This window comes from Dermochelys coriacea, chromosome 23 (genome assembly GCF_009764565.3).
Source record: "Dermochelys coriacea isolate rDerCor1 chromosome 23, rDerCor1.pri.v4, whole genome shotgun sequence".
NCBI lineage: Eukaryota > Metazoa > Chordata > Testudines > Dermochelyidae > Dermochelys > Dermochelys coriacea.
The window spans coordinates 14,171,870-14,185,693 of record NC_050090.1 but is presented as its reverse complement, the minus strand read 5'-3'; the positions used below and the strand labels follow the sequence as shown (position 1 = coordinate 14,185,693).

Sequence of the window (13,824 nt, the reverse complement as noted above, 5' to 3'; positions counted from 1 at the left end):
GGAAGAAGTCCAGATTATTTGGCGTGAGTCGCACCAGGGCAACGCCGGCGCCATGGGAACGAGATGGGGAAATCGCCCAGCCTCATAGCAACTCTTGGAGTTGATACTTTGTTGCCTTGGCAACAGGAGAATTCACCCACTCTCCTCATGGATCAGAGGCCAGAAATCAACAGGGTTAGAACGGGGTGGGGTGGGGGGCCTGCAGGGGGCGCTGAGCTACGGAGGACGGGGGGGCCCAGCAGGGGGGTCTCTCCCCTGGCTGTCAGGCCTGACATTGATGCCCCTGGGAGACACAGGGGGGGTATCCCAAACCTGGGCTCCCCCCAGCCTTGCCGGTGCCTCTCACTCCTGCCCCACAGCCCCTGCTAGCCCAGCCCTGGGCTCCCCCTAGCTTTGCTGTTGCTCCTCACTCCTGACCTGCGACACCTCCGGCTTCCCACCCAATACCATATGTCACAGCTTCACCGGCCCAGTGCTCTCGCCCTTGTCCACATGCTTGTTGACCCCTCAAAGAATTCTAGTAGATTGGTGAGGCGTGATTTCCCTTTACTAAAACCACGTTGATTCTTCCTTAACAAATTATGTTCACCCATGTGTCTGATCATTCTGTTCTTTACTATCATTTCTGCCAGCTTGCCCGGTACTGAGGTCAGGCTCACTGGCCTGTAATTGCCAGGATCACCTCTGGAGCCCTTTTTAAAAATTGTTGTCACATTAGCTACCCCTCCAGTCATCTGGTACAGACGCTGATTTAAATGATAGGTTACAGACGACAGTTAGAAGTCCTGCAAAGCCACCTTTGAGTTCCTTCAGGACTCTGGGGTGAATACCATCTGGTCCTGGTGACTTATTGCTGTTTAATATATCATTTTTTTCCAAAACCTCCTCTAATGACACCTCAATCTGGGCAGTTCCTCAGATTTGTCATCAAAAAAGAATGGCTCAGTTTTGGGAATCTCCCTCCCATCCTCAACCGGGAACGATGCAAAGAATTCATTTAGTTTCTCCGCAATGGCCTTATCGTCCTTGAGTGCTCTCTTAGCATCTCGATTGTCCAGTGGGCCCATTGGTTGTTTAGCAGCTTCCTGCTCTGACTTTCTGAGTCTTTGGCTAGCTGTTCTTCACATTCTTTTTGGCCTTCCTAATTATATTTTTACACTTCATTTGCCAGAGTTTATGTCCTTTCTATTTTCCTCACTAGGATTTAACTTCCACTTTTTAAAGGATGCCATTTTGCCTCTCACAGCTTCTCTTACTTTCCCCGTGGCGCTCTAGCAATCCAGTATCTGTGATTGTGATTAATGACAAGTGGTTAATTAGCACCTCTTGCAAACCATTAATATATTTCCATTACTAACATTTAACCATTAATTATGGACATGTGAGTAATTAACAGTTAGGTGCAACCAGTGATCATTAGCAGTTCACCGTTAATTACATTCATAGAACTAAGCAATTAGCAATGATTAGAAACCAGCTATGGCTAATAACCAAAAATTATTGATAACAGCAGATTAGGGCCAGATCAGGGCTGGTGCCCCCTAAAGGGGAAAGGCCCCACACACCATTCCCCACCCTCCTGAGCCAGCCAGTCCCTGCCCTGGGGCTGGATGGGAGCCAGCACCCCCTAGAGGGGAAAGGTCCCATGCCCTGTTCCCCACCCTCCTAAGCCAGCCAGTCCCTGCCCCAGGGCTGGACAGAAGCTGGCACCCCCTAGAGGGGAAAGGCCCCATGACCCATTCCCCACCCTCCAGAGCCAGCCAGTCCCTAACCCGGGGCAGGATGGGAGCCAGCACCCCCTAGAGGGGAAAGGCGATACAATGTAATTCTGTCCCACCAAGAGCCCCATGATGGAGACAGGGCCGCTGGAGACGCTGGCAGGGTCTCCCCCTGTGCTTGCCTGCTCCTGGGGAGAGGGGCCCAGATGAGGATGCTGTAGCTATAGTTGTGGGCCCAGGACCCTGAAGGCTTCACCCAGCCAGGGTCAGGGAGATGTTCGAGTGAGCCTTGAGGGTGAGGATCATCACTGGGGCAGTCACTGGCAGGAGGCAGACAGAGAAAGCATGAGACCACATTGCCGGGGGGGAAACCCAGGCGTCCTGGCTCCCAGCCCCCCCCCAACCACTAGACCCCTCTCCCCTCCTGGAGCTGGGGGAGAACCCAGGAGTCCTGGCTTCCCACCCCCTTGCTCTAACCACTAGACCCCACTGCCCTCCCAGAGCTGGGGGAGAACCCAGGAGTCCTGGCTCCCAGCCCCACCACTCCATCCCCCTAGAGAACGCCATCTGTTACAGGTTGGTGCTGGCATCATGAGAAATCAATTTACGTTTTCATACTCAAAGCTGCTGCCAAATATTAGTTCCATAACAGCAGCATCCAGAGACCTGGACTGAGATTGGCCCCTCTCCCCTACCAGCAGGCCAGGCATAGCACCCCACCCCACAATCCTCAAGTGAGATCAGGGCCCCCCTCATGCTGGGCATGGCAGGCTCCCCCCACCCCAAAACAAGATGGGGACCCTACCTCTAGCGTGGGGAATGTGGGGTGATTACATGGGGACCCCCTCACCCAGCACATAGACACAGCCCCTCTGGGATGGGGCATGAGGGCTGGTTATATGGGGACCCCTTCCCTGGTGCTGGGATGCAGCTGTCTCTGGGGTGGAGCACGGGGACTTAGCCAGCTCTGTGGAACAGCTGGATGTGGGTCTGACCCTTGGTTTTCAGTGTTTCTTTTGTTTCATTTCCCCCGGGGAACTGATCAGGGTTGTTTATCACCACCACACCCAAACCAGGTAAAAAATAATGCAAACAAAAAGATGAATAATTTTCCTGGGGTTGATTTTGCTGGAGGGAAAGACGGGTCGGGGGGTGGAAGGGGGAAGCAACCAGCCGATTAAAGCTTCGAATTTGGCTCCTCAGTGTGGTTTGCTGCCGAACTAAACCAGAACTCAAAACCCAAGCTCTCCTCGCTCGCTCTCTGCTCCCCGAAGAAAACGTTTCATTTCAATCGAGAGTTAGAGCTGGGCGCTTATAACGATTCACACTTAATCCCACCCCGTGTGCAGCGCCGACATTCAGCGTCGGCCTTCTCTCCTGGCTTGGCTTTGTCGAAACTTTCCAAGCCTTCCTTGGGGTCTGAGACCGAGTTTCAGTTGTGAGCCCGTCAGATCTCGAAAGCGTGCGCTGCGACCAGCATGAACAGTGTGCGTGGCGGGCGGGCGATTCATCGGTGTGTTCATCAGGACTCCATCAGGGAACCAGGACCCCTGGGTTCGATCCCTGGCTCTGGGAGAGGAGTGGAGCCTAATGGCTCAGAGCAGGGTGGGGGAAGGGAACTGGGTCCCAGGACACCAAGGGTCTACCTCCTGCTTGGCCCCACTTCGTGCCTCAGTACCCCCCTTCTTACATCAGCCACAAACTTCGGGGGGTAGTGGGTGTCCGTCTCCAGAATGTCCATGGACAACTTTTGGGGGCTCCGGGCCGCACCCTGGCTGATGTGCCCAATTCCAGGCATGTGCCTGGACTTTGGTCTCCTGCAGGTTCAACAGAGCCACAAATGGGTGTGGGGGGGAATTGGTCCATCCCGCCCCATCCTCACCCAGCACTAACTGGTAACAGGGAGGCAGGGGGAAGAGGAGCTGGTGTGTGTGGATGAGGGAGTGAGGGAAGTAGGGGCTAGTGGTTGGAGCAGGGGGGGCTGGGAGCCAGGACTCCTGGGTTCTATCTGCAGCTCTGGGAGTGGAGGAGAATGGGGTCAAGTGGTTAGAGTGGGGGGCTGGGAGCCAGGACTCCTGGGTTCTATCCCCAGCTCTGGGAAGCGAGTGGAGGCTAGTGGGTAGGTGGGTTGGAGGAGGGATTAGCTAAATCTCTCTCACTGTCCTCTGGCTGCCACTTGCATCCTGCCCTGGTCTCACCTGCTGTCTCTACACCTGGATGGCTCCCTGGGGCCTTGGTTCCGGAGAGGGGGAGGGACCCACATCCTGTATCCACAGCCTTCTCCCCCTCCCCCAGCCTGGGAGAGCAGTGGGGGGGGGCTAGAGAGAATCAGCAGCGGGGCTGAGAGCCAGGACACCTGCGTTGTACAGGGAGCCCTCACCTGGCCCCGAGATGCAGCCCCTCCGGGGTGGGGGCTGGTTTATTCACCCCTCTATATAGCACCCCCCATTGACATAAATACAACCGGGGAGGGGTGGGGCAATGGCATAGCGACCCCAAGCTACCACCCCATTAAAGCCCCACAGGGATGGGATGTTCCACCCCCCCCAAACCTCCTGGATCCGTCCCGGGTGGGGTCCTAGGCTCATCATTTGGGTCAGAGGCACGGCGTCCCAATAGGCCGGAGGTTGGCCAGCAGCACCTACTCCTGGGTCAGGTGCCAGGGTGGCCAAGGCTCCTTGGTAGATGGTGGCAGATGATCCAACGGGCCCAGGGCTCCCAGCCCACTGGGGGGCCCCTGGAAAAATTGAAATCCACAGCAGGGGGGGCAGAAGCCAGGACCCCAGCCGAAGCCGGGGGCAGTGGGGGAATCAGTCTGGAATGCGACTTTCAACCACAGCTTGGATGTCGGAGCTCGAGCTCTGCTTTCCGGGTGCGAGTTCAGACCAACAAGTCGACTCTCTTGTTCAGGGCCCAGACCTTTGGGGGTCCATTAAACCCTGGGCTTGTGACTCGGGCAACGGCCCTGCCGTAAACCCCCCACTGGCTCAGCCTTCAGTGATGTCTCCTTCGGCTTCAGGGGACCAAACCCGCCTGGCGTTTTACAGCTTCGCCAAGGCCGACAAATCCCGCCTGGGGCATAGATCCCCCCTTCTTAACTAAATATCTGAGTAAAGGAAGAAACTCACTCCAAGGATCTACGCTCGGCAGTCTGTGGACCTGAACACGGTGGCTCTCCGTGGTCAGGGAGAACAGACCTGCAAAGCAAAGGCCAGAGCCCCCGCGGTGTAGGTCACAGTCAGTGCACCAAGGGAGGGGCCTCGTCTAGCTACCAAGGTCCTTGCCTGGGCTGGTGGTAACATCCCACACGACGGACACTGGATGAGCCAGGGGGGTTTTCTCGCTTCTCCTGGGAACTTTAGACACCAAAACTAGGAACTGAGGAATTGCCAGTGCAGCTCAGACCACTCGCCCGTGACCCCCACGACCCTCTCTCCAGCACCGGCCACTACCAGCTGCTGCAGAGACGGATCCAAGACACCTCAATGGAGGCGCTGGTAAGATCACCTGTCCCCGGGGACGTTCCTTGGGCCCTGGAGCAGGAGGGTTTAGCTGGTTTATCGTTAATTACTCAAACTCTGGGTATTATTCCTAGATTCCCCGGCCGGCAGGGACCAGTGTGCTCAGATCTGATCTCCTGCACAAGCCAGGCCCTGGGAGTGCTCTGAACCAATCCCTGGTTGAACCAGAGCAGATCTTTCAGAAAAACATCCCAGCTGGAGTTTAAAGTGGCCGTGGCTGGAGAATCTACCGTGACCCTCACTAGCTTGTCCCACTGGTTCAACACCATCCCCGGGCAAAATTCGCACCTTATTTCCCGCGTGATTTTGTCTAGCTTCAGCTTCCAACCATTGCAGGTTGCTAGACCTTTCTCTGTGAGCTGGGCTTGCTGCTCACTCAGTGTTCGTTCCCCACGTCCCGGACCCCCGCTGCGGCCCCGGGACTGGAGGCGCTCTCACTCCCTGCTGCGGCCTCAGGACTGGGGGAGCTCTTGCTCCCCGCTGCACCTGGGGCTGCGGCAGGGGGACAGAGTGGCTCCGGCCTTGGGGGAAAGAAAGGGACAAATGGGTTGTGGGGAGGAGGATGGGGGGACCCCGGGTGGAAGAGGGATAGGGCCGTGGGGAAAGGGGTGGGGTGTCCTCTGGCACCTCAACCTTTTATTACCCAGCCAAAACACACAACCGCAATCACACACTATTTCACTTCGCATATTTTCTATCCTGGGGGTGGCCAACCTAGGGGCCCGGAGCCACATGCGGCTCCTTGGACAGGCACAGACGACGGGGCTGGAGCTACAGGCGCCAACTTTCCAATGTGCCGGGGGGTGCTCACTGCTCCACCCCTGGCTCTGCCCCCACGGCACTCCTTCCCACCCCCTCCCCTCAGAGCCTCCTGCATGCCCGGGAACAACTGATCAGGTGGTGCGGGGTGGGAGGGGCAGGCGCTGATGGGTGGGGCTGCAGGTAGGCGGGAGGTGTGGGGACCGGGGCCGGGGGGGGGGGGGGAGCTGATGGGGGCCTGCTGACGTATTCCTGGGGCTCTTTGGCAATGTCCATTGGTAAATTCTGGCACCTTTTCAAGCTCCGGTTGGCCACCCTGGTCTATCACGTCTACCTTTTACTCCCTATTCATCCTTGACCATCACCCGTCTCACATCACTGGGGCACGACCGACTCCAAGAGACCTGGTCACAGCACTTGTTACAGACAAAAAGGAAACAAGCGAGATAAAAACGCAAGCGTGGGGGTCACCAGATCTTCTTCCTGCATCCAGAAACCAGGCGCCCCAGCAGCCGGCCTCACTGGGGATGTTATTGCTTTAGAACGGACTCTTTGTCTTCTACCACCAACACAGGCCTGGCACACTCACAGCTTGTACACTCAGGCCTGGCACACTCACACGTGTACACTCACAGGCCTGGCACACTCACAGACCTTGTACACTCACAGACCTGTCTGATTAACACAGACTCAGCCAGCTGAGCGGTGTCTTTCTGCCTAATGGTCAGGCCAAATCCAGGGTGTGTTCCGGGCCGTGCTTTCTCACACTTTCCCAGAACAGAAATGTATCATCATGACTTAAATCCAGCACTGGCAGGTTTCCTACCCCTCTTTCCGCCTTCCCCATGATCACACGTTCTGAGGAAAAGGGGGCTTTGAAGATTTGCTTCAATACTTATTTTCATATTTGTCAGGGGACGTGGGGAAGCGTCAAGGAGTCGCTGACACCCACCGCAATCGGTCCCATTAGCCGTGTCCCTACCGCCACCCCGAGCCGGAGACGCTGTTGAAAAGGAGAGGGAGAGGGAAAAGCCGCCCTAACACCCCTCCGCCAGAGACCAGGAGGGATATCGATCAGTCCGGCACGCGGACGGTGCATCCTGCCATATAAGACCCGAACCCGCCGTTCAGCCACTGGGACCCGTGATGGTTCCCCGGCTCTGCTCTGGGCCACGAAAGCAAAACGGGGCCTTTTGCCGGCTGCATTTTTGTGTCGGCCAACAAGTTCGTCCAGGCCACTCCAAAGAGGCAGCAGCCGGGCCTCACTGTCACCGAAACCCCTGTGAGACCCGGTGCTGCGCTCCTTGCCACAGAGATCTCTGTGCCGGGCAGAGAAAAGGGCCCCCGGCTCAGCGAGGCGAGTCCTGTAAGAACCCCACCGAGGCGGCGGGTAGTTTGGACCCTCTTTAAGGCACATCATTGAGGAGGGAGGGAAAGGGAGGGAAGAATGTGGGGTAAAGGGGAGATACAGACTCGATTGAGCTAAACCTCCAGCAGGCCCCCCCTCCAAAAAAGACCTTTAAATAAGCTCCAATACTGACACAAGCCCCCCCCCCCACACACACACGCATGCACACCAGAGGTGAGGGTGCAGCATAGAGTCATTCCCAAATTTTGGGATAGAGCAGGGGGGGCATTGTGGTCCCCAAGTTTCTTCTGGGGAATGAGTGGGAGAGGAACAGGTGCTACGTCCTGTGGGGGGGCGCTGCATGGGCAGGCCCGGGAAGGGGGGGGGGGTGAGGCTCAGAGCCAATGCGGCCTCATGGTGGGAATGGGACACATGGGGGTTTTGGAGGGTTGCCAACTTTCTAATGGCACAAAACTGAACACCTTTGGCCCACCCCTTCTCTACACACCTGCCCCACTCACTCCATCCTGCCTCCCCATGCTGTTCACTCTCCCCCTCCTCGCTCACTGGGCTGGGGCAGGGATGCAGGAGGGGATGAGGGCTCCAGCTGGGGGTGTGGGAGGGGGCTGTGATGCAGACGGGAGCATGGGGTGTGGGCTCTGGGAGGGTGTTTGGGTGCGGAGGGGGGGAATTCGGGGTGCAGGCTCTGGGCAGGCAGTGCTTACCTCAGGTGGCTCCCGGTTGCTGGCACGGCTGGGCTAAGGCAGGCTCCCTACCTGCCCTGGCCCTGCACGGCTCCCACAAGCAGCCGGCATGTCGGGTCCCTGGGGACCCCTAATCACGCCCCCTGCAGGCCTCAAACCCATCACCCCCTGAGCACCATCTCCAGCTCCCTGAGTCGCCAGGTGGCTGCATCCGGCCACTAGAGGGCGCCATGACACAGGCTTTGCCAGAGGCTTCAACCACCATTCATGAGAGGATGGGAGCCAGGACTCCTGGGTTCTCTCCTCCGCTCTGGGAGGGGAGTGGGGTCTAGTGGTTAGAGCAGTGGGGGGGGGGGATGGGAGCCAGGACTCCTGGGTTCTCTCCTCGGCTCTGGGAGGGGAGTGGGGTCTAGTGGTTAGAGCAGTGGGGGGGATGGGAGCCAGGACTCCTGGGTTCTCTCCTCCGCTCTGGGAGGGGAGTGGGGTCTAGTGGTTAGAGCGGGGGGGGGGAGATGGGAGCCAGGACACCTGGGTTCTATCCTGGCTCTGGGGGGTGGGGTCATGCTTCGGGTCTGTAGAGGGAGGTCATAGGTCACAGGACTCAACATCCCCATCAACAGCTGAAGACAAGTTGGGCCAATAAAAGGTCGCTGGCCCGTGTCTCTGCTGTCCCAGCCGCCCCCCACCTGGCCCACATCAGACAACACACGTCATCAAATCAGCTATAATTGGGCCTGCTGGCAAATGAGCAGGGTCAAAGGTCAAGACAATTACTTCCAGCTTATTGGTTGGGCAGGTTGGTGCTCCTAGGCCATGGGGGCGTAGGTCAAGGTATCAACTCCCAGGGCAGTTGGTTCTCATTCCCAGGGTCAGAGGTCACCAGCAGGTTGATGCAGATGGGGTCAGAGGTCGCCGGGGTCACCAGCAGGTTGGTGCAGACGGGTCAGAGGTCGCCGGGGTCACCAGCAGATTGGCGCGGATGGGGTCAGAGGTCGCCAGGGTCACCATCAGGTTGGCACGGACGGGGTCAGAGGTTGGGGGCTCCCGGCTCAGCTCTCCTTCCAGCGGGGGCTGGCGTGGGGGGCCCGGGGGGCCCAGGCTGCGATCAGCCCCTGGGCCGCGTAGTAGGTGCCCATGACGATGAGCCGGGCCTGGGGCACCGGGGCGCAAAAGTGGTCCCTGGCCAGGACCAGGTCAGAGGCCATGAAGAGCAGGGAACCGGTGGCCACGGCCAGGTGGGGGGGAGGCCGGGCCAGGGCCCGCCAGCCTACGGCCGCCAGCAGCGCCCCATAGACCCCCACGGCCGGCACATAGGGGCCCCGCAGGCAGGGCCAGAGCGTCGTGTAGGCCCCCGCCCAGGCCAGCGCCAGTGGCAGCAGGAGCCAGGGGCGGGCGGGATGCAGGCCCAGGGCCCAGATGTAGCAGACGTGAGCCAGAGCAAAGGCCACCATGCCTGGGGGGGGGGGGGGAAGAGGGGGGCGTCAGAGAGCAGTGCCCCTCACTCCTGACCCGCAGCCCCCAGCTAGCCCGGCCCTGGGCAGCCCCCGGCCCTGTCGGTGCCCCTCACTCCTGACCCGCAGCCCCCAGCTAGCCCGGCCCTGGGCAGCCCCCGGCCCTGTCGGTGCCCCTCACTCCCGACCCGCAGCCCCCTGCTAGCCCGGCCCTGGGCTCCCCCCGGCCCTGCCGGTGCCCCTCACTCCCGACCCGCAGCCCCCTGCTAGCCCGGCCCTGGGCTCCCCTCACTCCCGACCCGCAGCCCGGCCCTGGGCTCCCCCCCGCCCTTCCAGTGCCCCTCACTCCCGACTCCGTACCTAGGAGGAATAGCTGCGGCCAGACGAGGCAGGCGTCTCCCACGCTGGAGAACATCAGCCCCCAGCAGACCCGGCAGGCCGAGGGGGTGCAGGCGCCATCGCCCCAGGCCTGGGCTGTCAGGAAGAAGACCAGGCTCAGGAGCGGGAGGCTCTTGACGCCAGCGCTGACCCAGCTGGGCTCAGGCAGCCACAGGACGAAGTACAGGCCGCAGGAGGCCAGGAACGGCAGCAGCTTGAGGCAGCGGCTCGCGGCCTGCAGAGGGGGGTGGAAATCGACACGGGCGGGGACCATCTACACTAGGAAGAGTACAGCGCACCTGGCATGGAGGCTATCCCTCGGTCCAATCAGGGAGCAGGGAACAAGCATCACACGTTAACTCTTAAACCTGCTGATGACCTACTCTGTAAGAGCAGGCCTGTTAACCGTCATCATGTTAACTGTGACACCTATCATTACATCAGTCTATAGTAATGTACAGTCTGGCTATTTCACCGTGTTCACTCTGAAACCTACCGAAACACAAGGGTCGGGAAACAGGATGTCATTAGGTTTCAGAGTTAACGGAGAAAACAACAGACATCTCAATTCTTACACAGTGGGTTTTGGCTGTTATTTTGCTGTTAACTCCAACACCTAATGATAAGCTGTTGTAACCAAGAATCCTGTTGGTTATTTCATGGCGTTAACACTGAACACTACTGACAGCACCCTGAATAGCATCAGTGCGGATCACTAGCTCACCTAATGATAACCCAGAGTACAGTGACTTCTCCCTGAACATCGTCCTGGTTCATGTCCTCACATGGCTGATCTATTAGGGAACAAGCTCGTTTAAAGTTGTGCAATGCTGCCTTATAAGGTCGTTTGGTAGCTCCATGCTTTGTCCACAGGATTCTCTGGGAGAGCAGCCTCTCCTCGTGGGGCTTAGAACCAGGGCCCCCCGTCAGTTCCCCATAATTCCCAATAAGGGATGCGGCTCAGCAGCTGCCCAGCAGCAGTGCAGGGGGCCCTCCCCCTGCTGCCCCTGCCCTCTGTCTTGGGGCTGCTCCCTGGAGCTCCAGTTTGCTGTGCAGGGGGTGGAGAGGGGTGCTGATGCAGGATGTCCCCCTGCTCCTGCCCCCCGGCTCTGTACCCCCTCTCCACAAAGCGGAGGAGGGGACAGGGCTAGGGGACAGAAGGGTGGGAGCTTGCTGGAGGCTGTTGCTTCCTGCCTGATCTGCTTAAAAGGGCAACATACTTGAAGTGGGGTGAGCGTACTTAAAGGGGCAACGCATGTCTCTCTCTCTCACCCCACAGCACTTTGGAAAGTCAGCACCTGTGCGGCCTGGCACGTGCTGTCAGGGCAGGAGCAGGGCGTCGTGCGCTCCAGCGGGGGCAGGAGGAGGGCGTCGTGCGCTCCAGCGGGGTCCCATCATCCTGTTCCATTTTTGCAGGGAAGAGTTTGCGGCCGCTGGCCCCCTGCATCTCTTGCGTTTCCTCCCTCCTGCCTCAGGCCCTGGCTGCCTCGTAGAGCCCGAGGCTACATCAGGGGTGGGCAAATGATGGCCCGGGGCCACATCCGGCCCTCCAGACATTTTAATCCGGCCCTGGAGCTCCAGCTAGGAAGCAAGCGGCTCCCGGAAGCAGCAGCACGCCCCCACTTTAGCTCCTATGCAGAGGGGCAGCCAGGGGGCTCCGCACGCTGCCCCAAGTGCCACTCCACAGCTCCCATTGGCCTGAAACCGCGGCCAATGGGAGCTGCAGGGGCGGCGCCTGCAGACATGGCAGCACGCAGAAGAGTTGCCTAGCTGTGCCTCCGCATAGGAGCCAGAGAGGGGACATGCGTCCAGGAACTGTTCGAGGTAAGCACCGCCCGAAGCTGACTCTCTGTCCCCCTCCCGCCCTCTGAACCCCTCGATCCCAGCCCGGAGCACCTCCCTGCACCCCTAGCCCCCATCCCAGAGCCCACACCCCAACCCCCAATTTTGCGAGCATTCATAACCCACCATATAATTTCCATACCCAGATGCGGCCCTCGGGCCAAAAAGTTTGCCCACCCCAGGGCTACATTAACAACAGCGTATTAACCCTTGAGGGCTCAGCCGAGTGCGAGCTCATCATTTAGCAGCAAGATTTCCCTGGGAAACATCCCACCCGCAGACTCCACCGCCTCACCCAAGCGTCACACTCACCCAGTGCTGGGTACAATATTCAATTGTTTAAAACGTACCCTGTATCTGTCTATGATGTCTTTTGTCTGGCAAAAAAAAATTCCCTGGACCCTAAATCCCCCCCCCCCCACCCCATTTACATTAATTCTTCTGGGGAAATTGGATTCACTTAACATTGTTGCGCATAAAGTCGCGTTTTTCAGGAACGTAACCACCACGTGAAGCGAGGAGTTACTGCCTATGGCCTTCTAATTATTTGACCAAGCAGAGATCTACCAGGAGCACTCAGCACTAGCTACTTATCTCAGGCTGAACCCCACAGCTCACTGGAATTGGGAACTTAACTCCCTGTTTACGACTCTTACTCTGGAACCTACTGATAATGAGGCTAGTCTCATCTAGGTTAACTATTTTACCACCAAGATCATCCCAGCTAAATCTACTCAGCTCACCTCCTGGCACCTCATCCCAGTGGGGCGGGGAAGTGGCCTCCTCCCCCATTCACCTCAATGAAGTGTTAACTCTGAAACCTACTGCTGTCATGTAACACATCATCCTTGGTAATTCAGCTGCCAGAGCAATCACAGCAGCATCCTGCTATGCCTGCTCTATCTCCGACCCCATTCATGATCCAGCCCGTTCCCTGCCACTGTGTGTTAACTCTGAATGCTGCTGACTGCATCACTTCATCCACAACTTTCCAGTTTCATACCAGAGGTATTTTTTCCCCAGGAATTTCCAATTGAACCAGGGCACCATGCCAACCCTAAAACATCCACTCAACCAAAGTAAAAACTGGGTCCATGCCCACTCACCCTAGCAGACGTTCACTCTGAAACCTACCGATGGCACAATTTAACAACGATTTCACCGTTTTAGCAGGAAGAGCCAGTTAATGCTGCTTCTTCAAAGGGTGAAGTTCTGTTCCTATTGATGCTAAAGTAGCAGCTTTAACTTTGACTTTGAAACCTACTGATTGTTAACTATTTAATCACCAGGAGACTGGGCAGGAAGAGGCAGTTAACTTTGCTCCTAATTGTCCCAATTCTGCCATGAGCTTGCCCCATTCACACCAACAGGGTGTTAACTCTGAAACCTACTGATATTGTGCTTTCAAGGTTACCCACGCTGCCACTGCAATCCACACTGATCCTGCTACTAGCCCCGCTTCCCTTCCCCTCTGGGCCTCAGGCGGGCTACGGGAAACAGTGCAGGATTGAAGTGGAAATGGCTGCTGGGAAATCCCGCCTCGATGGATCGGCTTTACCAGCTCACAGTCCCAGGAGCCATAACAGCAACACAATGGCACACAGAGGACACTGGGGTTGAGTGGGGGAGAGCAGGGGTGGGGTGGGGCTAGGAGCCAGGATGCCTGGGTTCTCTTCCCAGCTCGGGGAAAGGAGTGGAGCCTAGTGGCTTAGAGCAGGGCGGGGAAAGGGAACTGGGAGCCAGGCCACAGAGTCTCTGCCCCGCCCCCGCCCAGTCCCCTCTTCGTGCCTCAGTTTCCCCCTCCTTACATCAGCCGCAATGTTCCGGCGGTAGCGGGTGTCCGTCTCCAGAATGTCCATGGTGCGGGGCCGGGGCTCCGGAAGCACCCTGGCTGCTGCTCCCAACTAAAGGCACCCGCCTGGACTTTCATCTCCCGTGGGTTCAACAAAGCCGAGATAAGATGAGGGGGGCGGGAAGAGAAAAATCGATTTCTCCTGCCTCATCCCCACCCAGCACCAGCTGATAACAGGGAGGCAGCTGCTGGAGGAGTAGGGCTCAGGGGGCTGGGAGCCTGGGCTCCTGGATGTGATCCCTGGTGCTGGG

The 13,824-nt window shown here is 58.1% G+C and overlaps 1 protein-coding gene across 2 annotated transcripts; it reads right to left on the bottom strand.

Moving 5' to 3' along the window:
- Positions 1-8,760: 8,760 nt before the first annotated feature.
- On the bottom strand, positions 8,761-13,782 carry TMEM86B (transmembrane protein 86B). Of its 2 annotated transcripts, XM_043501236.1 has the most exons (4): positions 13,530-13,782; positions 9,862-10,114; positions 9,089-9,503; positions 8,761-9,046 (listed from the first exon to the last, which is right to left on the bottom strand). In XM_043501236.1, exons 1-3 carry the CDS (start codon positions 13,578-13,580, stop codon positions 9,100-9,102), a joined length of 708 nt encoding a protein of 235 aa, XP_043357171.1. In that variant the 5' UTR covers positions 13,581-13,782; the 3' UTR covers positions 8,761-9,046; positions 9,089-9,099. The 2 variants fall into 2 exon arrangements, with proteins under 2 accessions (XP_043357171.1, XP_038237897.1); XM_038381969.2 differs by having other exon boundaries at positions 8,761-9,503.
- Positions 13,783-13,824: the final 42 nt, after the last annotated feature.